The sequence below is a fragment of the Necator americanus genome, chromosome I, assembly GCF_031761385.1.
Source record: "Necator americanus strain Aroian chromosome I, whole genome shotgun sequence".
Classification (NCBI taxonomy): domain Eukaryota; kingdom Metazoa; phylum Nematoda; class Chromadorea; order Rhabditida; family Ancylostomatidae; genus Necator; species Necator americanus.
Genome location: NC_087371.1, coordinates 17,278,761 through 17,304,929, shown reverse-complemented (window position 1 = coordinate 17,304,929; position 26,169 = coordinate 17,278,761). Strand labels below are relative to the sequence as shown.

The window sequence follows — 26,169 nt, the reverse complement described above, 5'->3', positions numbered from 1 at the left end:
AGACAGCCTGTCTGCACTCGTATACGTGTAACGTTCTCAGGTCCCTCGTAGGAAGAGTCGATCGACAGAGCCGTTCCCACATCGCTTTTCATGGCGATTAGAGGGAATTGAATATGGTCGCGCTCATGCTCGTGCTACTTCCCTAACCCTTTTCGTGGACATCCAAACTTAGTCTGTTTCGTGATCTGCTGCTTTCAAAAACATGCACAAGAACAACGGAAATGATGCCATTTCGGGCAACTATGGAAAGTCTTAATGTTTGCTTTTGTCATACACAATATCTGATTGATTAGTCAAAATATTGGCTGGTGTCGGAAAAAAGAAGAAAACATTTGAGAAATTTCTGCAAGAAAAACCTCACAAAATCAGTTCACTTCTCCAATGAGACCGTTCTTTCCAAACGGTTTTGTTGCACTGTTATTACTCGCAAACTTCAGGTCTTCCTTTTAGCATGCATTGATGCTGGAGTTCCTTCCTTCATTCTTCATCTAATGGTATAGCATTTCCTTAAATTCCTCGTTTTGCAAACATTTCACTAAATGGAAATTGCCTTCTTACAGACGGAAACACCCATTAATGCTTATCAAACATTCGACTGGTCCTCGATGTGAGCGAATATGTCTTCGAAAGTACACATTTAGATTGCACCGGACGTTACACCCATTTCGAATGGGCTGATTGCTGTTTTTAATTCCCATAAACGTTTGTTTTGTTCACCTTTCACTGATATTGCCCAAATAGGAGATAACCTTTTCAAAACTGTTCATTGTGTTCATTGTAGTTGTCCAGTTTCTCACGTGGGTCGTTATTACTGTCCTCAAATCAGGCAAGCTATTTCTGCTTCCAATTTCTACCCTCCCCTCTCACTTCCTTCTAGAAATTTATCAGCCACTTTCACAAATTTTGTAAAATATTGCTATTTTGGAGACAAGAAAGTAGTCCATTCCTTATCTCTTTCGCAAGTCCTTGTCGTAATAACCTCTATACTCTACTAGTACAACTAGTATACTTCTAGACTTGACTCTATCTTCAGACTTGTTACGAAGATTTTTTTTTGGATAACTATGGCTCCTTTCAGTGCCCCTAGCAGTAATTTCCCCTCTCCTTTAAAGGCATCACCCCACGAATCTGAGATGGTGCAGATTTCAGGTGGAGTATTCGTATACGGGATGGGAGACTACGGAGAGGGAGGTGATTCCGTCCATTTCTTCCTAATTGCCGTAAAAACGGCCCAGAAGATGCGGCGCCGCACAAAGCTGGCGCGCTCCAGTCGAACTTCCTGTAGAAAATAGTGCGCCACAACGCCTGAAGCCGTACCTTCCGGGCCGTTTTTTACGGCAATTAGGAAGAAATGGACGGAATCACCCCCCTCTCCATAGTCTCCCATCCCATATACGAATACTCCACCTGAAATACGTACCACCTCAGATTCGTGGAGTGATGCCTTTAACTTCCCTGATAACATGGATACATATGTGAATAACTAATCTTACTTTGCACCTACATATCACTGCGCTTCTTCATGTCTCAGGGTTTGTAATTGACTATACTTGAAGAAGCATGACATCTGCATTGAATATTTAAATTTCTTGCCGTTCCTGCACTTAATGGCTTTTATTTAATAGCAACCCACTCTATAACTGAAATGTAGTTTTAATAAAAGAAGGACTTAAGCGTTGCACGTAAGTAAAGTACCTATGTATTACTTACTTAGATGTAGTACTGGCTGAAGTGACTTCGCTCACGCCATCTCTCAAATCAACTTTGGCGCAATTTGCGCACTGATTCACTTCTAACGGTTACATTACCTTGCGGTCCACTGAAAGAGGAGTATGGAGTACTGTCGTTGATTTTTATTAATTTTTCGGAGTACGTATGGGTTTACCACCATTTTTTTCGCATAATACCACACAAAATCTCCTCACTTTGGGCAAACTTATTTGACACATTGAGAACGGCGCAGTTTCTAAATTATCTATGGGTCTTAAGCTCAATCTTTTGCATATGTTCAGCTGTGGGTTGTACTGACTCCAGTGGTGTTATTTCTGTACCAGCTCTTTTATCCCTGTTTTTGCTAGTTTTTCATCCTCTGCTCCGTACAGTACTGCATGGATAGGATTATACACGTAATTATGCACTGTCCTAAACACAGAAATGAACACGACCCACTTCTGAATCGTATTGTCGCCAACAGGTTAAAGACAGCATACCACGAATCTGAGGTGGTGCGGATTTCAGGTGGAGTATTCGTATACGGGATAGTAGACTATGGAGAGGGGTGTGGTTCCGTCCATTTCTTCCTAATTGCCGTAAAAAACGCCGGAAGGCCCGGAAGATGCGGCGCCGCACAGGGCTGGCGCGCTCCACTCGAACTCCTTGTAGAAAATGGTGCGCCGGAACGCTCGAAGCCGTATCTTCCGGCCCGTTTTCTACGGCAATTAGGAAGAACTGAACGGAATCACCCTCCTCCCCATAATCTACGACCCCGTATACGAATACTCCACCGGAAATCCGTACCACTCTAGATTCGTGAGGTGATGCCTTTAACAAATACATGTCTTGCTAACTCATTTTACAAGTTTGCACCGTTGCTCAGGTGAAATGCCACGTGTAGGAGCATTCCCTGAAAACCAAACTGTGGTCCGGTCAAAAATTCGACGTGTCGTGTCATTTTGTACTTTAAGCGGACCTACCGAAGATGTCCGCGCTGTTGGACCGTCTTCTCCATTCAGACTGAAACCCAGTCACTAGCTGCGCTGCAATAATATGCTCGCACCTATCTGCATAACTGTGTTTTTACTATGAAATCAGTTGCAAGTGAAACTAATGAGTAGGCTTCTCAGGGGACCGAAGCGTGTACGAGGGTGCGCTTTCTAGCGTATTTCGAAGGAAGTAGAGCGGCTGCCCCGCCGTTTGTAGGACCACTACGAGGAAGTGAGAAGGGGTCAAGCTTGTTTCCGTAATCTACAATCCGTACTGTACGTTTTTCATGTTTTCGTACTACGTCAGTTTGGTGGTATGCTGCCTTTAATCTAATTTCGAATTCACAGGAACCTGAAGTGTTTTTTACTGTGGATTGTTTAAAACAGCATACCACGAATCTGACGCGGTGAGGGAGTCCCAGCGAAAAGCTAGAGATGCGGTTGTAGATTGCGAGATCCGAGATGGTTCCACTCATCTCTCCTTAATCGCCGTAAAAAAAGGCGTGGAACATTCTTTCAGTTCCAACGATTTCAGTTCCAACGCGCCACACTTGCACACGCGCCGCATCCATGTGGTCGCAGTGGCGGTCGGTCGCAGCGGTCGCAAAGCAGTGATGTCGTCTCAACAGCCTATTCAAGTGAAACCAATGAATAGGCTGCTGAGGGGACCGACCAGATAATTATATAGAGACGCGCTCTAATGCACCTCGCAGGTACTAAAGAGGTTCCCATGCCGTTTTTTTACGACGATTAGGGAGCGTTGAGCGGAACCACCCCGGGTCCTGGAATTTACATCCCGTCTCTAGCTTTTACCGGAGATTTCTTCACAACGTGAGATTCGTGGTATGTTGCCTTTAAGCGGTAATCTTCGCAAAATAGGAACGCGTCAGTAAACAGGCCCAATACTACTGTCTTTTTTATGGCAATCTGTTTTCGTCGACGCATAGATTACCGCAGTACCAATATGATCAGACACCACGGACCACATATTGATTCAGTCCGTGGTGTAGTTTTTCTATCAATATTTTTGCTTCGACCAAACGCATCTCTGTTTTCTAACCTATTAATCATTCAATCCACGCAGATATCGACCCACTAATGAGTTTGATCGAGATATTTTAAAGTTCTATTACTTTCTTTTACTTGGCAAATCCGGGTTTCTTCAAAGGCAATATTCCTAAAGAGGACTGTGCTCCAAAAAATGTTCTTGTAACTGACGTTGTCTCTAGAAAAAGTCAAATTTGACTTGAACCTGAAAACTGAAAACAACAGTGAAATTGACCTCTAGTAAAAAAAATTCTGGTTTCTTCAGAACCAAGTTAAAACAGCTTTTCTTTTTTGTTACCTTCTATGTGTTAAAGCATCATTTTACTGTACTAGTGTGCAAAAACACCAACTTAGTTTCCGCTTATGTGGGCCACATTATTGAAATTGAGGCACAGAGTGTTCATTGTTGCCCACTTTCAAGTTGCTTCATGCTATTACAAACAAACAGACAATGAGAGGTCTTCGACGATTATTTCGACCAATTTGAAAATAAATTTCGTCCTCACCCTAATTCTGAATGATATGTGCATAATCACGATTGAAAAGGCAACAGAAGGAAAATGCATAGGGATCTCAATCTTCGCTGCGCTTTCTCACTTTCTACATATTAGAAAAAAAATCCAACTATTATCAACTCAGGAAGATCTTCTTCCAAGAGCAAAGCAATGGAAAGCAAATCCGACCTTATTTTTTGTGCTTTCGTGGTACATGGGCCTGCATATTTCTATTATCTATATGTATATTTTCGGAGAGGTTGCAATTATGCATGTTCCTCTTTAGTGTTCCTCTTGACACATTTTCCAATATTTCTACTTTATAGAAAATCTACGTTTCCTGTGCAGTTAAAGATGTTGTGTTGATGTTCTATTAAATTACAACTATTTATCTCCATATCTCCATCATCAACTGCTGCATGTTTCTTTTTCTGGAGGGCAAACTTTAACCGCAGTGACCACATTTCACTGCATACATAGCAAGAGAGTAAATCTTGATTCGACGAATACCAAAAATATCAGCAGCTCTTCGCATGAATTATTGTTCAATAGTTTTTTGGGACATTTTTTAAACACATGTCATATGACTTGAAAATTACGAGGTCACACCACTGGAAGTTCCTCTCATTCAGAACTCTCCACCCAGATCACCTCTCTCGCACAGTTATTCTAATACGAGCAAAAACTTCGCTATAGCTGCCAATATAAATACCCTAATAAAGTCCGAAAGGCCATAAATTCTTCTCTATTCTATTAATTGGAAAGTGAATTCTGAGTGCAGTTTTCTGTATGAAAACGCTTACCCACGATTAATTAGCTACGACAGGTGCTGGTTATGGAATTTTTGTGATATAAAGATGTAAAAATCTTGATGAAATCCTTAATCTTCTTCGGATTGTTGACCACGTAGGAGATAGCTACATCTCCAAGACAACGTCTATACACTTTTTATTGTAAGAATTTGTTTTGTCTGGTTTCTAAGTAGATCAATCATGCAAAGCACAGTCTTCCAACCAGTTTAGTCAGTTTACCTACTCTCGGACTTTTATTGAACAATTTATAAGATCCATAGAACTGTAGGTTCCCAGAGCTTTGTAAGATTAAGTGAACTTACAGCGCTTGTCTGTCTTTCTCTGCGCATATAAGTCGATTTCATGACAATGCTAGCTGATGCGCTTTTTCCCTGCTCACTGTTGCTGTCGCTGTCTCTCATTACTTCCCATTTTTTTGTCCTCTTATCTACCTTACCATTATAACTCTTCCTTTTTCTTTTGGCTCTCTTCTGTTGAAATACGCCTTGTACTGTTGATAGTATTTTTTCCACCTACTTCTTTCATTGGTTTCATCTTTTGGAATGCTTTCTTCACTCTTCCTTCACCTTCTCTTTCTCTCTTTCCTTCTTTCTACGTTCATTTGCCTGTTTCAGTTTCCCGTGTCGTCTCTTTCTTATCTGCTTAATTCATTTCATTCATTGCTGTCCTAGATGCTTCTCTTCTAATTCAGTTTCTTGCACTCTGCCTTTGTTTTTCTGTTGTACATGTGCATTCATTCATTCCATTAATTCATTCGTTTATTCACTCATTCACTCAACCATTTGTCCATTCCTTCATTCACTCATTCATTCTCTCTTTCGTTCATTCACCAGTCCAAGTATTTGGTAATACCTCACCCTTTTCATCTCTTTCTCTGCCTCACCACTTTTTACTTTTCAAACATGTGGAAATTGAAATAAATAATAATTTCGAGTTCGAACTTTGCTTTAATAGAATTAACGTTTAGGTTAGACGCACGGCGCTGCTGTTATGTAGTGAAATTTATGAAAAAAGTCGCCTTTAAATACTACTTTCCAGAGACAGCTTTAGTCGGGTCTAAACGACATGAAGCTTGGTGCAGCTACGTAAGCGGTTGCGCTTGAAACGACGCGATGGCGATAGCGGTTAGAATCGCGGTTGAACAATCGCGAATTATAGCAACGAGCGGTGATAGAAGGGTCCCTCACTCGATCCTAACAGCCGCGCTCAAACGCAGCGCTTTGAGCGCAATCGCTTACGCAACTGCACCGTGCTTCATGTCGTTTTGACTCTAGTATACGTCTTTCTTGTGCAAGATTACAAAATTAAAAGACGTGTTTTTTTGTTACTATCAATCCGTGTTTTTATTCGTCAATAAAATCTGTTCAATGTTGCTGAGCTTTCCTCTTACCTCGGTGTTGTTGATCTTTCGAAATTTCTTGTAAGAAGACAACGAGTACCTAGCACATTAGAACCGTATTTGTGTCACACAGTTTGTCCTCATTCTATCCGCAGTTCCCTCTATTTTTGTGCAATTGCAGAACCTACCGACTCATGACAGTACTTCGCCGAGTCACTCGATGGGTGACATCACGCGTCGTACTCCTTATGCTCATCAAGCAAGCGATAGCTGTTAACTCGACTACCGAATCGACTACCGTAATCACTACCAGAGAACTAGCTGCTGACCACGTCTTAGAGCAATCTGTACAACTCAAACATGTGGAAGCGTCCGGCAGCGATGACGTCATCACAGGTGACATCACGTCGTTGGCCGTCCTTTCGCATATGGAACCACTAAAGACTAACATAAGGAAGAGAGCTGCTGATTACGTAAGTAGGTCATACGGTACTAGCCAGCAAGTAATTAATTAAAGAGGTTCTTCCAGTATAATGGTGTCGTTGGAGCGCAGTTCTATGCACCGTTCAATATTAGTAGCCCAAGATTTCCACCGGGTGCTGTGATCGGTTTAAGTCGTCCTCTTCAACGTGGAAATAGTCCACCTCATGTGGAATTTGTAGCGCAGTGGTAGGTTTTTCCCTTGTTGCAATGCTACCTATAATCATTGAAAGAGAATGTTCGACATGAGAGACACAAGGATGTTATCTGCCTCTCTCATAATATCATTTGTTATATTTCCCTTTTTTATTTTCCCATAGTTGCGTGTGTTCTACTGCATAGAAGATATGTGGAATTTCTATGAAGGGGAATTTCATTTAATTTCATCCTTCTTCCCTTTAATATCGTTACTTTTCTATGTTCCCAAAAGGTGGAGGACAACCTCACTGGGGAAGCGTCTACTTCGACCAACATGTCCAGGTTGAAGGCAGCTTTATCCAGGTTGTGTTTTGTTGTGTGTACCAATTTTTTTCTTGACCTCTGATAAATTTCCACATGCGCATGTTTGACATTTACAAAAATTTTATACTTGATTTTTCAACAATCTCTCTTGTACTCCTAAAGTAGGCACAACAGCTCGCTAATATGTATGTAAGCAATTTTTTTAGTCTGCTCGCTTATGTTAATCCGTTTACTAAATCATTGTTTGTTCACCTTTTCACTATCTCTTTTTGCCTCATTCACTTTTTTTCGTCTTTCAAATGATTCACTTTTATCTTCAGAATGGTAGGATTATGAATCTAACGCAACAGTCCATGCTCCACGAACGAATACGGTTGCTTCAATACGTGGGGACACCAGAAAGTAATAATTTCAAGTACGTTTCGCCTAATTACACTGCGAAACGTGAAGAAAACAAGATGCAAATGCAACGACCACGGCAGGATTCGAACCTGTAATCTTCTGCTCCGTAGGCAGACGCGTTATCCATTGCGCCACGCCGCCGGCTTGAACAGACCTCCTTGGGGATAACAGAAGCGCGCCCACGGGTCGCAAACGTTGTGCCTTGATCTTTCAGATTTGTATGGGTGATCGCCAAAAATCTCGACGTTTCTACAGCAATTTCTATAAGAGAACAGGGGAATCTGTGTAGTCCACGGTTAGCTCCAGCCGTTTTTCAGGTACGTTTATAAGGACTTTGACTCTGAATCCTCCTTGCAACCATTGTACTTGTACGTTTCGGACGAATTACAGGACGAGGGCTACGAATTCCTCGGTGAAGCGGACATCGATAATCGGACAATGCAATACGTGTTTCAAGGACATGTTCACGTCGTAGACAAGGTATGTCCTGGTTTGATTCCTTTGTTGGTTATCAGATCAAACTGACAGGAGACAGAGTTATGTACAAACCATACGTAGCAAATTGTCTGCAGTTACAACGATAATTCTGGCACCTCGATGGACAACGCCGAACATGAAGAGTACCCTCAATAAAATAAACATGGATCAACATGAGACTCAAAGCTAGCTAGTTAGGTCAAGTTAAAAAGTCCTAGAACTCTTAGTCTCGAAGAAAGTTTCTTTTGCAAATGATAAAAAGCAGTCGTGCGAAAGTGGATTTGAAAGCTAACTTTCGGTTCTTCTGTTTCTTGAGGTCCTTCAGGCTCAAGTGGAGGGAGCAATCAATCCCATGGAAACAATATGTTCACAATTCTCTGTTCCATTCTAATGATGCACAACAACTCTCATCCACTTAGTTGCGCCGCCTCGAATCTTATGATATACAATTATCAAACATCTGCCGTCGCGCAATTTTCATTATTAAATACATTATTGTGGAGGAGTAATTCTGGTGCTATGAAATGGATTCTACAAATCTAATTCAAATCTGCTACCCTCTCTTATTTTGTTGAGGTTATTCTCATTTTTGCATCTGCAAACCAGCAATTATATCATATATATATATATATATATATATATATATATATATATATATATATATATATATATGCATTTCCCATACCTGTATTTTTATATCCGGATCCTGCATATTGTATGGGCGGGTGTAGTGTAACGGTTAGAGATTCCGCTTCCTGCACGATCGATCGGAGATTCGAATCCGCCCTGGTGCTCACCAAGCTGTTCATCCCTCCGGGGTTGATAAATTGGTACCGGACTTGTCTGGGAGGATAAAAACACTGACTTGACACATCGCTAGCCACCGCAAGTCATTGTATGGGCCAGTTACACGTTCGTAAACCTCAAACGATCCTGAATTGAAGCAAACGTGGGGACGCATCCCAAGCGGATTGATTAGCGCCAGAAACTTTAAGCTTTAACTTTATCGTGCATATTATGTAAAATTGTGGGGACAATTATGCACGGCGTGTCCATTTGTCACCCGTGTCCTTATCAGCAGGTGATCACAGTTGTGGTCGCTTGCTAAGAAACAGTAAGAAGGATATTCTTGGTGGAGCTAGACTGATATTTTCGAGCTATTTTACATGGCCGGCACTGAAAAATACGCACAGAATTTCAAAAATGCATGCAGTTCGTAACAACTCTCGTATAAAAACGCCCATCATTATTGTGGCTTTTTTTGTGCTAAACCAAGTCAAGGTTTCTGGCTTCTTTTCTTGGCTCTCCGAATTATATTTCTGATTTCTCAATATTTCACTGATTATTTTCATACACAGCATTGTAATGACGATAATTTTCTGTCAAGAATACTCGGAAATCTGCACCATAGTCAATCTGTGTTCTCCATGAAGACTTGAATTTTTTCAGAGCCAGTTTCTCGCAAAAGTCTTCGTGCTAACCAAACAACGATGTAGTTGTTCGTGCGCAGGTGCTAACGTACAAAGCTAACCCCGTCTTCGTCTCCGATGACGCCATTGACGTTTTCAGAGGGTACAATAGCGGCTACTCAAATGCCCATCGTAGGATCAGTTTCTTCGTCTCTTACCACTATTCTCCTCGTTTTCATACAGTTGCTCTGCTGTATTTTCTATCAAAGTACCAAAGCTCTTGTACACTTTTCCATATTAACGGGTTCTATTTGTTTAGGTCGCCTTCTTCTACGGTAGCTATCTAGTATCTTTTTTTTCAAGCAGCTCATCGTTCCACTCTAAGATTAATATAGATCATTTTAACGCTATTCTTATGATTGAGTAGTACTGTGTGTTATACTCCCGCCGTTAACATGTCTTGTCAGCACCTAGTGTCTTTGTGCTCTTAACCTGTTTTTGACTTCACTTCTTAATCAAACACTCGACGACGATTCACATTCCCGACGGCTTTATGTGGACTTTCGGACGAAGCCTTAATGATATTTAAGTATTTCTTAGCGATAGGATCTTATTAGGGAGTTTATTAGAACAATGTTCTAGAGATTTCTTTCTAGACTATGTGAATAATTCGCTGTTACAGTTGTGATAACTTTCATACTTGTGATTACTTTCATCTTCACTTCACTGTGATCCCTGTGTTACCTTTTTTACTACGTGTATATAGAATAAAATTATTATAAACGATACAAGTGTAACTATTAGGGGACAGGTAACATAAATAAACGTTTGCGTCCATTTATGTTGTGAACATAGATTATAAAGAATGAAATGTCAAACATTTAATAATCTCTCGTTGAATCTCCGTACACCGCCCAAATAACCAAGAGTTGCAGGAGAGTAGTCTACAAAAAGAAATGGTATCATTTTAAACTCCTGCGTACTCCGAAACATTAGGAATTACGAAATGCTCCTGCCTCTAGAAATAGAATGCATCGTTGTAAAATGTATATCCAAAATGTACACATTTCAGCAACTAACAAGTCATTTTTTTTGTTACGCACATTCAACAGATTTTAAGTGAATGCTGAAACCAAGTTTAGTTTACCTTCGAAAATGGAAACTTACCACGAAGTGCACCTAGTAATATGAAATGTAATGTGAACGAAGCGAAACTACAAAAAGAAAGGAAGGAAATACTCGCCGAACTAACTTGGAGGCTAGAACTACAACTTAAGCTACAAGTCCTGCTATAACTAAAGATGTAAAGGCGACTTTTATGGCAAAAGCATCCATAAAAAGCTTTGGAATTCGACGCACGCTAAGAAGTCTTACAGCAGAAGATATGACAATCAAAGCTACCAAAGTTCAAGAGAATCTTTCAGAAAAGAATAATGTTCATCAAGATTCGATATGCGAAGGGAATTTTTGGCATCAGTATGTCCTCTATCAGTTGAGTGATTAGTTCAAATCTATGTCAAACCTCACGTGCCGTAAAGATATAGAGCACCGGTACAAACTTGGTTTGGTTCGGAGAGATGAGCGTTTCCTTTCCGTATGCTTTTTTTGCACATGTTGCCTAAACATAAGCGAATAATTGTTCTTATCCTTGGACTCACAGTGGATATTTCACGTCTAATTACAATGCCTACTCCCACTTATTTTTCCTATCAAACCATATTGGGCAGCTGTTATCAGCACTTCATGAATATTCATCAAAATGAAAACTAATGAAACACTCACCAAATGCTCGCATCTCCAAGAGCTTGGGTTTCGACGTACGGATGAACTTGACCAACGACGCACATTTCAAGGTCAGATCTCGAAGATTCTCAACTTCTACAAAAAAATGAATCAACTCACGAACCCCATATCTCATAGACGAATAATACTCCCTTGTGTTCTATTTCCTACCTTTTATTCACGTGCCAGATATTGAGAGTCCAACTACAAATAAGAGATCGCCTTCAGCGAAGCATACAATTGATTGATCCGCAAATGGAGACATCCGGTTACGTAGCGTGCCCTGATGAGAACATAACCATAACAACTAGCACTGTACTAATAGATAATGTAGACTTCTTGTAATCCGCTGAAGTAAACACAGTAAGACACGAAATTTACACTACATCCCCGCAAAACCGTGGTAAATTAAAGAGCAGTCGCCGATTGGCAACAATTTGATATTGGCAATAAAAGCAAAAGCACAAAGTGATGCAAAAAAATAGAAAATACAAACTCAAAAAATGGAAGTTAAAAAAATACAGTATTGATTTTTAACTAGCTGTAAACGAGGTTATTAAACGATTTTATGGGCTAATGTTTCGGCAAAACCGCCTTCTTCAGAGCCTGAAACAGCCGGTTCAATTCACAATTTAAGCGACCAAATCTCTTCACAACTAAACTGATAAACTCCATGCCTACTTTTTCAACCACCAAGCAACTACAATGAATGCTCACCTTGGATCGGAGACGCCTATCATGAACTGTGGACTGCTTGATCACGAGAGCGGATGTTCCGAGTTTCTCATTCAGATCAGAAGAGTCATTCCAAATATATAAATATCGAGAGACTTTCCCCTTTGCGGTTCATGTTAGGGTGTTTGGCTTGAATCCAAAATGCCTCCACCGATTTTAGACCAAACGTTTTAGATTCGTGCGCTAAGATTTGGACCCTGATTTCAAAATCGGTTGGTCGTGGTTTTCTGCTAAGTGGGCATCTAGAGGTGTCCATTATCGTAGCCTATTCTTTCCATTCACGTGTTCTATGCACATATCGGTTGCGCGGTCTCACCAACATATTCGTTGCCACAGCTCCTTCAGGAAATCAGGTAGGCTACACAACATCTCAAGAAGTTTCCTAGTCTACCTGGGGAAAAAACACAATTTGGTGGTATACAAATGGTATCGTACAAGCGATTCGGAACCACCTGACGTTTTAAATTGTTCGGTGCTATTCCCACAACCGAAACGGAGCTATCTAAGTCTGATCTCCTCTGACACCGCCTAATGGCACTGCTTATTTTATCGGGTATGTAGGGAGAGCAGAAAGGAATCTTATCTGTGGTGGGAGTTTCCAACTGCCGTGCCCGTAAACAACGTCTTGTTTCAGACGTTAAGTTGTTATAATCATTAGAAACAGCAATTTCGCCACCCAAGGTTAACGATTCCTTTCTCTTCTCCACTAAAAACTGTTTTTACTGGTCGGAACAAGTTGTTTATCACAGCTCTCTTCATTTGAAATAGTTGAGCAGAGAGAAAATGAACCTAGATTTTCTTGTTACTAGGCTTACGAATATTTCACATTGAATCCTCATTTCGATTACATCTACAATTATCTCACATCTAAGAACAATTCATTTATTCATGAACTCATTTAGCTGTCTACCATGTATGAACCCCATTCTTTCAGAATATCCAATTTACAGATAAAACTTTTACTTTAAACTTTATGTTTCTACCAATTTGAAAACCCTACAGATAATTTACGACATAAACACGCATTTAATAATAATCATATTTTAATTAAGATCCCACATTACACTACTAGACTTGACAACCATAATTTATCCAAAATGCTTCATAATAAATCCATCATTAACATAATTCGATATAATAGTAACAAAGAGATCCTCCCAATTAGATTAATATACGAATATCACGAATCTATATCCACTAAGATATACAATTACAATAAGTTTCTCAAAAATATTCAAGGTTAAGATATAACGACTATCCCTTGTGCTTGTAGTAACTTTAAAAACTTTATTGAACTCACCATAAACACGTTATAACAGGAGATGTTATTATATTTAAAAATTACAAAATTTCCAACATACCAAACAAAGGTACAAAATTCAGACCACCTACGAATTTTACGAATATACATATTCAAATATATATATATATATATATTATAATGGAATTGAAATTGAATTAAGGGATAATGTCATAAAAACTGTAACATCCAAAATTTAAAACGGATATAATTTAACTGACTGCCATACTCATACCATTTCCAACTTCTATAGGAACTATCTATTCATTATGTACTTACCGTTCTATTCTTTACAGCAGTACTAAAAACATTGAGTTGTCCACATATGTACTACACAGGACTATGTCAGATACAAGAATACTTGATTATATTCCCTTTATATAAAGTTAGTTCTAATTACGGCATTGTCTACATAAAGTATTACCTTGTTTCTATCCTTAAAGAGATGGGTTTACTTTACAATTCCTCCAACATTTACTATAAAATAATACAAGATAATCCTTTAGATATAGCTGATGAGCTGAGACACACCCGATATATAATAAGTCAAGGCCTCACCAGTATTAACGATCCTACTCTTCCAATCATTTATGCTATCCCAAAATTACATAAAACACCTATTAACTTCAGATTCATCACTCGTGCCTATAATAGCAGTGTCAAACCTGTATCATTAGAATTAATGAATATTCTCTCCTTCTTCGAAACACATTTTCGTAATTACACCAGAACTGTCTATAACAACAAAAACTGCTTAAACACGTATTGGTCCGTTGATAATATAAATATAACTCATGATATATATATATATATATATATATATATATATATATATATATATATATATATATATAATCCATAAGAGGACATGGGCTTAAATTATTCTCTGCAGATTTTACCAACATGTTTACTAACATTTCTCATACAGTCATTATCAGAAACATAATAGAAATTATCAAAATATGTTTTAAAACTGCTCGTAAATCGTTTGTTACAATTTACAAACACAAAATATTCTACTCCGATGTATCTTTAAATAAACCTAACTATAGAAATTATAACATATGTGACCTTATAACTTTACTCGAATATATTCTAGACAATAGTTTTAGAGAATAGTTCAATAGGACAAATGTAGGAAACAGATTATTTAAACAAATCTTAGGGGTCCCACAAAGTAGCAATACCAGTCCAGTTTTTGCAGTTCTCGCGCACTTTACCCTCTCGCATTATGAGTACGTTTACGCCTCTAATATTTATAAACCCAAATTTAATTTTTAACCATTTATATGTATGGATGACCTACTAATCATACACAATACTGAAGAAGAAATTCTTACAAATATTCAAGAATTAACTTACCATGTTTTGACGCTGGAAAGAAAATAGTACAAATTACGAATGTTATTTTTATACCTACACATTTGTTGTTCTAACGACCATTTCTACACTAAACAATATAAAAAAACAGACTTTGTCGATAAAATCGACCCAAAAATGGAACGATATTTTAGTGATCTATTTTGATCCGATGTGCTTTATGTATTGTACTTTGATCGTTTCTTGAGCACAGAAATGTGAGAAATGTGATTTACTGATTTCTACAGTTATTCGCTTGTTATCTCTCGCGTACATCTGTGGAAATGTTATCTGTCAAAGGCATATAAGAGAACACGCGTCTAGCTCATGCATCGCGTTGTTTTCTCTCATTTTCGCTTTGAATCATTTTTTTCTCACTTAGTTTATTTCATTGAATTAGTTCACTCATTTCATTTAATCTCGCGTTATTTATCGTTAATATATGGAAAAAATATAAAGGTTTAATTACCCAAGTTTGAGGTAACACCCACGTGGCGCTAGAAAGTGCTAGTCGAGGGCGAGCTACCCACTCGAGTTCAAACCCCGACATCGCGTTATGGTGCACCCAGCCATCGACGGATTCAGGTCAATTCCGTGAGCATTTTTTCGAGTATTGAAGATTTGCGTGCTTTGAGATTTGCTGTGCTCTCTATTGTGTTCCTCAGCGACCGACATTTTGAGTTCCACATCAAAAATTCACTCCAAGGTCGCGTTCTCCTCACTTCATCAGTCACATCTTCTTGATCGCTGATATTTTCGAGTTCGTGCTTGGAAACTTACTTCATAATGTCCGCACAACTTTCTTCACATAAACGCTTACTGACTCATTTCACGAGAAAACTTGAGACAGTTCTTACGCGTTTTAAAGAGGAAAATCTTGAATCTCTGACCGCTAGCGAAGATGCTCATCGCTCGCGTACAATAAAGACTGCCGCAGACGTCTAGAAGAAGCGATAGGCGCGATCGAAGCCTGCACTTCTAGAATTACGCAACTTTTGAGAGAATACGCTTCCATGCTAGATTCTCTAAAGAACCCGTCCAAAAAAGACTATGACGATTATAACGAGTATGCTACAAGAGTAGAAGAGGTTCTTTCATCTGCACTTGATTATCTCGTTCTAATAGAAGCTCGTTCGCGTTCCTTTTTGTCCTGTAGTATTGGAAACGCACGCAGGCCCGCAAATAGTTCATTCGAGTCCGCGTCAGACGCCGAGTTAAGGACAAGAAAGCTCGAGCTCCCCACTTTACCAGTACCCACGTTCAGCGGTAACATATGGGAGTGGGATAATTTTTGGTCTCTCTTCGATGCCAACATTCATTCTCAGCCTCTGCTTGAGTTGTTCAAGTTCAACTACTTGTTAAATGCGCTTAAAGGGGATGCGCACGCTGCAGTTAACAAGTTTCAAGTAAGCCCAGAAAACTATGAAAAGGCGCTCAAATTTTTAAAAGCCAAATGTGGAAATTCTGAAGAGCTTGTCAACCGACTTATCGACAGAATCGATCGAATAAGTTTGCGTTCGACTTCGCTTAGAGATCAGAGATCCCTTTTCGAGGAATTGCAAGTGATTGTATACCAGTTGCGTCAAAAAGGTGAAATGTCGACAGTCAGTGGCTCCAGAAGCAAGTACTGTCAAAGTTCCCAGAGCAACTTCAACGCAAAGTTTTGGAGAAAAAACATCTCCAGATGCTTCCTTCTCAATGGACACACTTCTGAAATTTTTGGAAGTGAGTCATTTCGAGTGAGGAAATGGTAGCACTTTACACGCGTAAAAAAGAGGAGCAAAGCCAAACATCTCCACGAGTAGAGAAAAAGCAAAAGTTGCAATTCTTCAGTGGGTGCATGTACTGCAACGAATCTCATAAGTCATCCGCGTGCACGAAGTATAAGACTCCGCAGCAACGTTCCCAACATCTCCGAGAACATAAGCTTTGCCTTATCTGTGACAGTGTTCACAGCTGAACGTGACGAAACGGAGAGTTGTATTGAACATCCATGCTCCTTCTGTGGATTTGGCCATCCAGTATTTTGGTATCTTCCGCCATATGACCGTGCCAGTCGTACTGTTAATAAGTACACATTGAACATGCTCATGCGTCTGATTGCGTTTGGCACGAAAACGATCTCGAGCTGGTACAAAGCACGCGCAGTGTAAAAATAGTTTTCAGCTGTGGATGTAGCCTCAAACTTGGACTAAACGACTAGAGGATGAAAGAGAACAGTCGCACAATAAGCGCACATGGCTTTGTAAACGGCTTTATAAAAGTGAGATTCTCTCTTCTTGTGCATTTTTTATGTCTACGGAAGGGAATATCGCATTCACTTTAAATAAATTAATGCGCCTCACATAAAGAAGATATCAGCTGCTATTAAAAATGTGCATAAATTTCTCTGCCATGCGTGGCCTGGAATCACTTCAGCTGCTCGATGCTGCCTTCGAATTGAAAATTGTTGAAACTGTAAAAAAAAGACCTCTTTTCTCATCATCTTGCAAGAACAACAGGAAATCGTGGAATTGGGATCACGTATATCAATTTTGGATAGCCAAGATAAGATCAATAGAGTAATTTGTTCATTGTGAGCGCATTTATGTCGTAGCTCGTCCATAAAGGGTGTCGCTACCTGATCAGCTCGTGATTCTACTCGAAACTTCCAGACCCAAAAGCTGTTTCCATAGATACTAAGATGCGTAACAGAAGATCACTGTACTACCAGTGTGCGTTTTAAAAATCGGCCTAACATCGGCGAAAGAAAGGGATTGTGACAGCCAGCAAAAAATACTGGACACTTTTTTTTCAAAAGTTGTCGTCTGTACGCAGTTGCACTGAAGCCTTCTGCGAGTAAAAGTATTTTTCCTGTGAAATAATGATTTGTCTTTGTCTCAGCGCTCAACATTGTATGTTTCCCTATCATCGTCCAGAACAAAATTTTGAACTTTGAAGATTTCCTATGGCAGGTTTCGATCTAAGTCTTCGTCAACTTCTTTATTCATCTAAAGTGAACGTGCTATCCAGAGCCTTATCCTGGTTTAAAAAACAATCTAAAAAACACCTTCTTTTTTAGCATTTTTGACTATCGCACGTCTTTACGCCTTTACGCTTACGATTTTGATTTTTTCTTGAACTCGGAAACTTTTGCATCTCCGTATAGCAATTCTGCGAATAAAATTAAGCAACCAACGCTTCAACGAAGCATTCCTGAGTAGGAGGAGCAGGAGTATTGCTGCTGATTCGACAAACTATAGCGGAGATTTTTCTTTTTTTTTGGGAAAAAAAGAGCGAAAATAAGAAATGCACCAAGAATTTCTATCTTTCCCACTTCAACTAATGATTTTCATCTCACTTTTTTTTCATCTCCACAGCATGCAACGTCTCTTTGTAAGAAAAGGATGTGTTTCGCGTGTAACGGTGCTCATCACCCATCATGTTGCTTCAAAACGTCGCAGGATGAGCAATCTTTTGCTAAGCAGGGACCAACTTCAACTTCCCCAGCAAAGAAAATCAAAATAGCGCGTCAAAAGATCTACAGAAGGTCAAAGCTACCACCAAGATCAACCATCTTAGCGCTCCTCAAGACGACCAGGATACTACGATTTGTGAACTTCATTCTGCACAGAAAGGTCAAGACAACGTGGGAACAACGTTTCCTACCGACGGGAGAGTTGACCGTAATGGATCCCAAGTCTAAGAAACTTAGGAAGGTTGCGGTTTTACTTGACACAGGAGCAGAGCTCTCCTTTATAGATAATTCACTCGCGGAAGAGCTAGGTCTGCCCACGTTAGAGGAGACTACATTGCGGTTACACACCTTCGGCTCAGAGCAAATTCAAGAAGAGCTCTGCCGAAAGGTACCGCTGGAAACATGGGACGAAGAAGGGAATCCGATTTCTCTTCAATTGCTTACGCATAGAATATTGACGAAATCGTTGGTACCTCCACCAGTACTGAAGGGAGACTTGGAATACATCAGGAGGATGAATCTTCCTATAAGACTCAATGAACGTCAACTGTGCGTTAAGCCTTTGATATTATTAGGCTGCGATCAACTTTGGTCTCTGATTCGCGTAGACCAATCTCAGTTGACTTTACCATCAGGTCTCCATTTACTTCCTACGCGTTTGAGACATTTACTCACTGGCCATTTACAATCGGCACTCAATACTGTCCAGGTTTGTCACCAAAACAGGAACGTACAGGGATGGACTGAATGTTGGTCGCTAGACGCACGAGTAAATGTTATATCCACGGATGCTTCCTCCGACATTGTGGACGAAAAAGAGTTGTGGGCACGATATTGGTCACTAGAAGCAGCTGGAACAGAAAAGTACACTGAATCTGAGAATAGTGTGCAATCGGTGATAGACAAACGCGTATGGGGCAATTTCAGACAAACTGTGGAGAGAAGAGACGATGGATATTACGTCCGTCTTTCGTGGAAGGACGTTATCAACCCCTTCACCGGATAACAAGGCTATCGCGTATAGGAGACTAGTCAGCGTGTGGAACTCTCTTCAAAAAGATGAAAACCTGCTAGAACAATTTATTTATTTATTTATTTTTTTTAAAAATAAAATTAAAAGGGGTAGAACAATACAATAGAGTATTCCAGGAGCAGTTACATCAGAATATCGTTGAAGAAGTCGAGGATGAAGGGAAAACCCTTGGTGACCACATCCACTACATTCCACACCAGGCAGTTCTTACTCCTCACTAAACAACAACAAAGTTAAGAATTGTTCTCAACGCGTCAGCTCACTACAGAGATTGCCCCTCTTTGAACGACGCTCTTCATAGGGGTCCAGTAATCCTGCCACAGTTGTATGGTCTAACGTTACGCTTCAGAATCGGGAAAGTTGCCATCATATCGGATGTCGAAAAAGCCTTCCTGCAAATCCGGCTCCAGGAAGGAGACCGAGATGTAACTCGCTGTCTTTGGCTTCGGGATCACAAGTCTCCACCTGATCAAGAAAACATTCTCGTTCTTGGATTTACTCGAGTAACGTTTGGGCTGCTTTCTTCACTTTTTCTTCTGGCAGCGGCAACGCACTGCCACCTTGACCAATACGAGAACGACAGCATCCTAGTCAAAGAAATCAAAGAAAACCTCTATGTCGATAACATTCTTCTAACAGCCGACATGGTAGAAGATGCCGTCAAAGTGTATTCGCGTACTAAAGAGATGTTTAACGCTCTCAACATGGACATTCGAGAGTTCGTCTCAAATCAACAGGACCTCATGTCTGCAATAGCGAGTCACTATAAGTCAGCTGAATTAACACCGAAAGTTCTAGGGATTAAATGGGATTCTACAGGTGACGAAATACAGGTTTCGTGTGTAATCTCTGCTCAGGAACAGGTGACGAAGAGGAAAGTCGCGAGTTCAATTGCGTCGATATACGATTCCATGGGGTGGATGCTCCCCCTTCTGCATAGAGCAAAGCTATTCCTTCAATCATTATGGAAAGCTCAGTTCGAGTGGGACGACCGGTTACCGGAGCCCCAACAGATAGAGTAGGAAAAAATCTGCGCTGACATAAATGGGTTCAAAAAATCCACCGAGATTCCTTGCACGAAAGTTCTCCACAGCGATGCTGATCACTTTTGCGGAGGCTAGCTCTGGAGCAATGGCAGCGTGTGTATACCTGCGCTCGGACGACGCTGTGAACTTGCTGATGGCTAAAGGAAAACTGCCTCCGCTAGATTCAAAGGTGACGGTGCCGAAGCTTGAGCTCAACGCGATGACGTTATGTATGCGTCTGACTAAGTCATATCACAGCTCTCTTCGACTGTGACGATACCTCGCGTACTGATTCTGTCGGATTCCGAAATCGCGTTAAACTGGATCAAGTCTACCACACGACATGACGTCGGACCCTTTGTGAAAAATCGAGTCACGGAAGTTAGGAAAATCATGACTTCTCTCAAGAAGTCAGGATACCAAGTACAATTCGGTCATTTTTCGTCAGAATGGAACCCTGCTGACTGTACAACTAGAGGACTCGACAAGCAATCATTGTCAAACCATTTCTGGTGGAATGTACCATCTTTCCTACAAAACTCATCAGAAACCTGGGACAAGACATACAAGGCGGTTACTATTGAAAAAGCGATAGGAGATTATTTGGATCCCATCACTATAAGTACCTCCTCCGTTAGCAACGCCACTTCACTTGCTCCTAGTTGGGACAAGGATTTATTCCATAGGAGGCCGATCAGAAACATGTCAGTAGTGAGAAGAATCGCTTTGTCGCTTCATTCGAGTTCTTGCCCAACGTGTGAATGCCACAAGAATCTCTCGTATGAAGCTCTCACGATTGTTGCGCATTGATTGCAACATCGACTCCAACTAAATTAATAGTACTGAGATGGCCATTGCGAGTAAGGTACTGATAAAACAGCATCAACTCTCATGTCTCAATCCGCAAATTATGAAGTCGCTTCATCACCTCAATCTTCGCGAAGATAATGATGGTATTCTGCGCTGCTATGGACGAATGAGATATAGTGCCTTGCAACCTTCAGTGATATGCCCGATGTTCGTCCTACAGAAGTCCTGGTTATCCCAGCTGATCATTGAGGACTGCCATACCAAGGGACATCCAAGTACGAGTCACACCATGGCCAATATACGACAGTATTATTGGATTCCAAAACTACGATCACAAGTAACGAGTGTGATTCGTCGTTGTGTAGCATGTCAGAAATTCAACAAACTTCCTTTCAAGTATGGACGTGATCGCTGTACTCGACGCGAAGGCAGGTCCGGAACAACTGGACCTGCCTTCGCGTCGAGTACAGCGATCACTTCCATTTGCTCATGTAGGTCTCGATTATTTTGGACCATTCAACATCAGCCTTACAACCTTACAAAGCCTTACCTCAACATCAGCCTTCGAATACAACAGGAAAATGTTATGGCTGCATCATTACCTGCATGGTCACAAGACTTATTCACTTGGACATCGATACGGATCTTTCTACGACAGCACGTTTTACGTCGATTCTTTGCACGAGGAGGTGTACCGGTATCCATAACCAGCGACAACTCTCCAACATTTACGCTAGGTGAAACTGTATTGGAAGACTGCAGAAGAAAAATACGCAGTGATCCAACGATTTCAAGAATGATCAGCGAAAGAGAAATCGAGTGGAGGTACATTAACCCCTATGCTCCATGGCAGGGAGGAGTGTACGAACGTCTCATAAGATCCGTAAAGTTAGCACTTTATAAGACGCTTGGAAAGAAAACACCTTCCTATGAAGAACTATCTACTGCAGTGATCGAAATAGAAGCAGTGCTGAATACGAGACCGCTTCTCTACGTGGACTCTGGACCAAATGCGGAACAAATACTACGTCCAATGGATTTCTTGCAGAACGAGTTCGAAATTCCGTTTCCACTAAACTCAGCAGAAGGAGACGGTGAAGATTCCACGTACCTTCCAGCTGATGAACGCGTCGCTTTTCAATCAAAAATACACGTTATCCGTGCATTGAAAACTTCGTGTGAAATACCAGAGAAGTTGTGGAATATTTGGCAGACCCAGTATCTAACATCTCTGCGTGAAAAACACCAACGTGAGGTCGGAAAACAGCGAGGAAGCAGCTACCATCCCGAAAAAGGAAAGCTGGTGCTGATATGCGACAACCTTCAACCGCGGCAGTCTTAGAAGATGGGTCGGATTGTCGAGTTAAAGGAAACTACGGACGGCACAGTTAGAGAGGCAGTAGTTATACTGCCCTCCCATCGCAAGATACGACGACCTATAAATCTACTCGTTCCCCCGGAACTTGAAGACGATCATACAGAAGAACACAAGGAAGATGATTCCAGCTCTGCGAACTGCGATGGTGAAACAACACCAAACCAGGTCGATAAGCAGCTGTCAGACAACACCACAACAAATGAAGGTAGGACTATGAAAGAACCTGAAGGAACGTCTTCTTCACGGTATAGCCTTCGTCCGAGACAACGAGTGACCTACAGCGAACATCACGTGGGAAGAGTTAAGAATGTTCCACTAATGCTTTATACACTGTTGGCAATGTTCGTTTTATCTTCGAGCTCGCTGGCATTACCAGCTCAGTTTGACCACTCAAGTAAGCAGCAAATTCGCTGCATCACAGGAGGAGTTGAATTGGTCTCACCCACAAAGGTTACCATACCAAATATGCGCCGAAGACTTCTGTAAGACCGTGGAAAAACCGAGTATCAATTATACCATTCGCTTTCCTCCACAAATCGTTCTTCACGAACATGTGGTCCAATGGAAGTTTGAAGAGAACGGCTCAATAAGGACAATAAAGAAAATATGCCCTCCGGCACCTTTTTTCGATAACATCGACTGCACAATGTGTGCTGCGGTGGTATTCAATCCGGAATGCTGGCCTGTAGGAGCAATAATGATCACCGCAATCATCATCGATTTCGTCCTAACAAGTTGCTATGTGTTCCTGTACATCCCGCTCGTAATCGGAAAACCATTTCGTGTGCTCTCGAGTTTCTTCTATCGCGTCATCAGATTTGTTATCCACACGATGTTACAGAAATGTCGTCGAAATAGGCGAAGACGGGCGAATGTCGCGGATCTGACAGAACTGCTGGCAGTAGCTATGATGGCAGCGGCTGCTGTAGTAACCGGATGTCAACAAGTAAACATATTTACTCATCGTTCTACCGTATGTTCCAACGAAAAGACGGTCTGCAAAGTACAACTATCTGAGGTCCTGAAAATAAACCCCTTCAAACAGGAGGCGTGTTTCAAACTGAGGAACAACAGGACTGCCATCCACGAAATTCGAGCTACATGGAATTCGCTCTTGCTCACTTGTGAACCGGAGAGCATTTCTTTCACCATATCACTTATCATATCCTCGACAGCAAGCGATGCCCCCACACAGGATCATGCATTGGATCGAAATGCGCTGCTATCAACAGTTCGAGTATGATTCCAGAACTAGAATTGGGGAATCGCTATCCAGAAGTCACGGCATGTGTTGAATCATGTGGAGGACCTGGATGCGACTGTTTCTACTGGAGTTCAGGATGCCTTTTTTATCGCATCTATTTGACGCCGAACGCTCCAGAAATATATGAAGTGTTTCGCTGCAGCAGTTGGGCTGAAGCTGCAAAAGTAAAATTCACTCATACGGACGCGTTACGAGGTACAACAGAATCATTGGTAGCTCTGATGCAACCAAATGTACCAGTAAGAAGGAATTCATTCGCGTTCACTCTAAGTTCCTTAATGATACCACCTATACCTTTGCTTAACACTCCTTTCATCACAGATGGGGTGAACACCGCACTATGGGAGCCTAATTTCACTCCTGCGCTACATTGTCCTACTGCGAAAGCAGCAGAAGAACTTCAGTGCGATGTATTTGAGGACTGCACATGTTATCCTGTAGAGACAAAGGCTAATTGCAAATGCAAGAGCTTGGATATCACAGCAAGGTTCCAAAATCTACAATACCGACTACCTGTGGTAACGCCTTCACTATCATTTCGTCGGAAGTTCGAGTTCATATCAGGTGTTCTGTTTCGTGTGGTACATTGCTAACGAATTTTGAGCTCGGTGGTGTTTTGAAATTCACCCATACCGTCTACGCAATGTTACCTACCTGGCTCACAGGACATGATAACACCATTTCCGAAATCCAATGGCCAGATTTCTTTCTAGCAGATGTGTTCGTACATTGGTATAAGACACTAATTGTTACGGTGTTAACTCTTTTATTCATATTAGGAGTTACCTACATGACCATCGCTACCTGTGGGTTAAGGGTCATCTGATTCGCTTTTCGACAAATACTGCGATTTTTTCGGCAGTTATTTCAACTATTTTTTCGCTACCCCTTTCGATTTGCAAGTCTGCTTGCGAGCAAAATCAGCGAAAACTTTCATTAGATACTGTCTTTCGAGTAAATTCCACCATCCGCTCGTTCCGACCAACAGAGAAAATACTCACGCTATCAAAACTAAACTATTATTTATGAGAAGTTACGAGTTACTTAGATCCAAACGCGTTCCAATTTATTTCAGAATGAACGCTGACGAGATTTATGGCGACACCACTCATCTGGCCGAGTTAATCCGCGTACGAGCTCCTACTTCGAGTCAGTTGGAAGCTGAACTGCGACTTGTGCTTGATGTCATTCACCAACAAGTGCGGATAGCGTCGACGCTCGCATTGCAATGGGATCATATCAAAAACGTTAACGGCTCCATCAGGAGAGCAAATCCTCATTACGAGTAGATGTCTTCGTACAGCGGAAGTGACAAAGGAAAGAGTCCTACGCTTAGGCACGCGTTACATTCTGACGGATCTCGTCTATGAGAACCACTCGTTCACGGGGTGAATATCGCGGTTCGACCGACAAGACTGGCTCATAGAGGACCACAAATTGGACGTGAGAAGTGACATAGTTCTGGAGCTGATTAACAGGCACAAGAGGCTCTTGGAAGCGGAGATCAGAGAAATGGAAGCTTTCCTCGGCCGACAGGAGAAAGCACTAAACGAAACGTTTCCACGGTCCTGAAAAGAGAGTTCGAGTTACTGCCCGATCAGTTAGATGGACGATCCAACGAACAGGTGGAAGTGCTCATAGACATGCTGACCGCTCAAAAGGAAGGAGCTCAAACACACGATACAAAGAATGGAAGAATCCAGCAATGTTGAGACGGCAGCGCCAGATGATGAGATCACCGTCAAAGTAAACGCAAGCCGAACGCAAAGATCGCTCAGAGGAGAGAAGGTGCACTTGGCCGCAGACGATCACTTGCGAGACGAAGAGGATGAGGATTACTGGTCCAGAATGGTCAACGAAGTCGCGGACCCGTCAAACGATGACGAACCAGCTGCCAAAGCGAGACGAGTGCATGACGACTCACCACGCGTTCCGAGCGTCTTCGATCGAGTTAGCCAGTTAGAAGACGAAAACACTCAGATGGAAAGGGATCTGGAGTATTTTCCGTTCAGAGATCCCGGCGATCGCTGTGCAGGTCTTCAAACAACGATGAGATGCGCATTCTGTGATGCCGAGGGAGAACATTTTCGGACGCGTGCCTCGTGTTTCGGAATGGCGATGAACGCTTCGACATCATACGCGCCAAAGGATGGTGTACGTTTTGCATCGGAGATTGCCCGAGGAACGTCCCGTGTCGCTTACGAGAACGGCAATGCTGGTATTGCGCTGGCGTCAAGGACACCATTTTCGCTGACTTGAGACCGAGAGATAGTGGTCACCATCGGTCGCTGTACAACGTTCCTGACAAAAGGCACCTCGCGCGTGAACGCCTTGTCAACGCGAAGGAGGAGCTGAGACGACTGCGAAGAAAGTGCGAGGGACCGTCGACATCGCGTGAATGA

At 41.4% G+C, this 26,169-nt stretch overlaps 12 protein-coding genes across 17 annotated transcripts; 10 read left to right on the top strand and 2 right to left on the bottom strand.

The window, feature by feature from the left end:
• Positions 1-539: 539 nt before the first annotated feature.
• Positions 540-7,067, top strand: RB195_005917 (uncharacterized protein; the record flags this gene model as incomplete). 2 transcript variants are annotated; one of them, XM_064178722.1, is made up of 4 exons in its annotated part: positions 540-607; positions 782-826; positions 6,576-6,867; positions 6,924-7,067. In XM_064178722.1, the coding sequence occupies 4 exons, from the start codon at positions 540-542 to the stop codon at positions 7,065-7,067; spliced, it is 549 nt and encodes a 182-aa protein (XP_064035737.1). The 2 variants fall into 2 exon arrangements, with proteins under 2 accessions (XP_064035737.1, XP_064035738.1); XM_064178721.1 differs by lacking the exons at positions 540-607; positions 782-826 and having other exon boundaries at positions 6,589-6,867.
• A 224-nt stretch (positions 7,068-7,291) lies between these two features.
• Positions 7,292-10,051, top strand: RB195_005916 (uncharacterized protein; the record flags this gene model as incomplete). 2 transcript variants are annotated; one of them, XM_064178720.1, is made up of 7 exons in its annotated part: positions 7,292-7,375; positions 7,657-7,751; positions 7,953-8,055; positions 8,129-8,218; positions 9,665-9,725; positions 9,785-9,816; positions 9,944-10,051. In XM_064178720.1, 7 exons carry the CDS (start codon positions 7,292-7,294, stop codon positions 10,049-10,051), a joined length of 573 nt encoding a protein of 190 aa, XP_064035735.1. The 2 variants fall into 2 exon arrangements, with proteins under 2 accessions (XP_064035735.1, XP_064035736.1); XM_064178719.1 differs by lacking the exons at positions 9,785-9,816; positions 9,944-10,051 and having other exon boundaries at positions 9,665-9,745.
• A 1,096-nt stretch (positions 10,052-11,147) lies between these two features.
• Positions 11,148-12,510, bottom strand: RB195_005915 (uncharacterized protein; the record flags this gene model as incomplete). Its single annotated transcript, XM_064178718.1, has 2 exons — positions 11,148-11,242; positions 11,407-11,542. 2 exons carry the CDS (start codon positions 11,540-11,542, stop codon positions 11,148-11,150), a joined length of 231 nt encoding a protein of 76 aa, XP_064035734.1.
• Positions 12,511-16,664: 4,154 nt separating this feature from the next.
• On the bottom strand, positions 16,665-16,892 carry RB195_005914 (uncharacterized protein; the record flags this gene model as incomplete). Its single annotated transcript, XM_064178717.1, has 1 exon — positions 16,665-16,892. One exon carries the CDS (start codon positions 16,890-16,892, stop codon positions 16,665-16,667), a length of 228 nt encoding a protein of 75 aa, XP_064035733.1.
• A 1,294-nt stretch (positions 16,893-18,186) lies between these two features.
• Positions 18,187-19,263, top strand: RB195_005913 (uncharacterized protein; the record flags this gene model as incomplete). Its single annotated transcript, XM_064178714.1, has 1 exon — positions 18,187-19,263. One exon carries the CDS (start codon positions 18,187-18,189, stop codon positions 19,261-19,263), a length of 1,077 nt encoding a protein of 358 aa, XP_064035732.1.
• A 671-nt stretch (positions 19,264-19,934) lies between these two features.
• RB195_005912 (uncharacterized protein) lies at positions 19,935-20,312 on the top strand (the record flags this gene model as incomplete). Its single annotated transcript, XM_064178713.1, has 1 exon — positions 19,935-20,312. One exon carries the CDS (start codon positions 19,935-19,937, stop codon positions 20,310-20,312), a length of 378 nt encoding a protein of 125 aa, XP_064035731.1.
• A 73-nt stretch (positions 20,313-20,385) lies between these two features.
• Positions 20,386-21,125, top strand: RB195_005911 (uncharacterized protein; the record flags this gene model as incomplete). 2 transcript variants are annotated; one of them, XM_064178711.1, is made up of 2 exons in its annotated part: positions 20,386-20,505; positions 20,574-21,125. In XM_064178711.1, 2 exons carry the CDS (start codon positions 20,386-20,388, stop codon positions 21,123-21,125), a joined length of 672 nt encoding a protein of 223 aa, XP_064035729.1. The 2 variants fall into 2 exon arrangements, with proteins under 2 accessions (XP_064035729.1, XP_064035730.1); XM_064178712.1 differs by having other exon boundaries at positions 20,386-20,589.
• Positions 21,126-21,162: 37 nt separating this feature from the next.
• On the top strand, positions 21,163-22,989 carry RB195_005910 (uncharacterized protein; the record flags this gene model as incomplete). 2 transcript variants are annotated; one of them, XM_064178710.1, is made up of 2 exons in its annotated part: positions 21,163-22,428; positions 22,495-22,989. In XM_064178710.1, 2 exons carry the CDS (start codon positions 21,163-21,165, stop codon positions 22,987-22,989), a joined length of 1,761 nt encoding a protein of 586 aa, XP_064035728.1. The 2 variants fall into 2 exon arrangements, with proteins under 2 accessions (XP_064035728.1, XP_013295913.2); XM_013440459.2 differs by lacking the exon at positions 22,495-22,989 and having other exon boundaries at positions 21,163-22,467.
• A 160-nt stretch (positions 22,990-23,149) lies between these two features.
• Positions 23,150-23,746, top strand: RB195_005909 (uncharacterized protein; the record flags this gene model as incomplete). Its single annotated transcript, XM_013440460.2, has 1 exon — positions 23,150-23,746. The coding sequence occupies one exon, from the start codon at positions 23,150-23,152 to the stop codon at positions 23,744-23,746; it is 597 nt and encodes a 198-aa protein (XP_013295914.2).
• Positions 23,743-24,360, top strand: RB195_005908 (uncharacterized protein; the record flags this gene model as incomplete). 2 transcript variants are annotated; one of them, XM_064178709.1, is made up of 1 exon in its annotated part: positions 23,743-24,360. In XM_064178709.1, one exon carries the CDS (start codon positions 23,743-23,745, stop codon positions 24,358-24,360), a length of 618 nt encoding a protein of 205 aa, XP_064035726.1. The 2 variants fall into 2 exon arrangements, with proteins under 2 accessions (XP_064035726.1, XP_064035727.1); XM_064178708.1 differs by having other exon boundaries at positions 23,989-24,360.
• Positions 24,361-24,843: 483 nt separating this feature from the next.
• Positions 24,844-25,056, top strand: RB195_005907 (uncharacterized protein; the record flags this gene model as incomplete). Its single annotated transcript, XM_013440461.2, has 1 exon — positions 24,844-25,056. The coding sequence occupies one exon, from the start codon at positions 24,844-24,846 to the stop codon at positions 25,054-25,056; it is 213 nt and encodes a 70-aa protein (XP_013295915.2).
• A 400-nt stretch (positions 25,057-25,456) lies between these two features.
• Positions 25,457-26,026, top strand: RB195_005906 (uncharacterized protein; the record flags this gene model as incomplete). The annotated part of the gene is made up of 1 exon (XM_064178707.1): positions 25,457-26,026. One exon carries the CDS (start codon positions 25,457-25,459, stop codon positions 26,024-26,026), a length of 570 nt encoding a protein of 189 aa, XP_064035725.1.
• Positions 26,027-26,169: the final 143 nt, after the last annotated feature.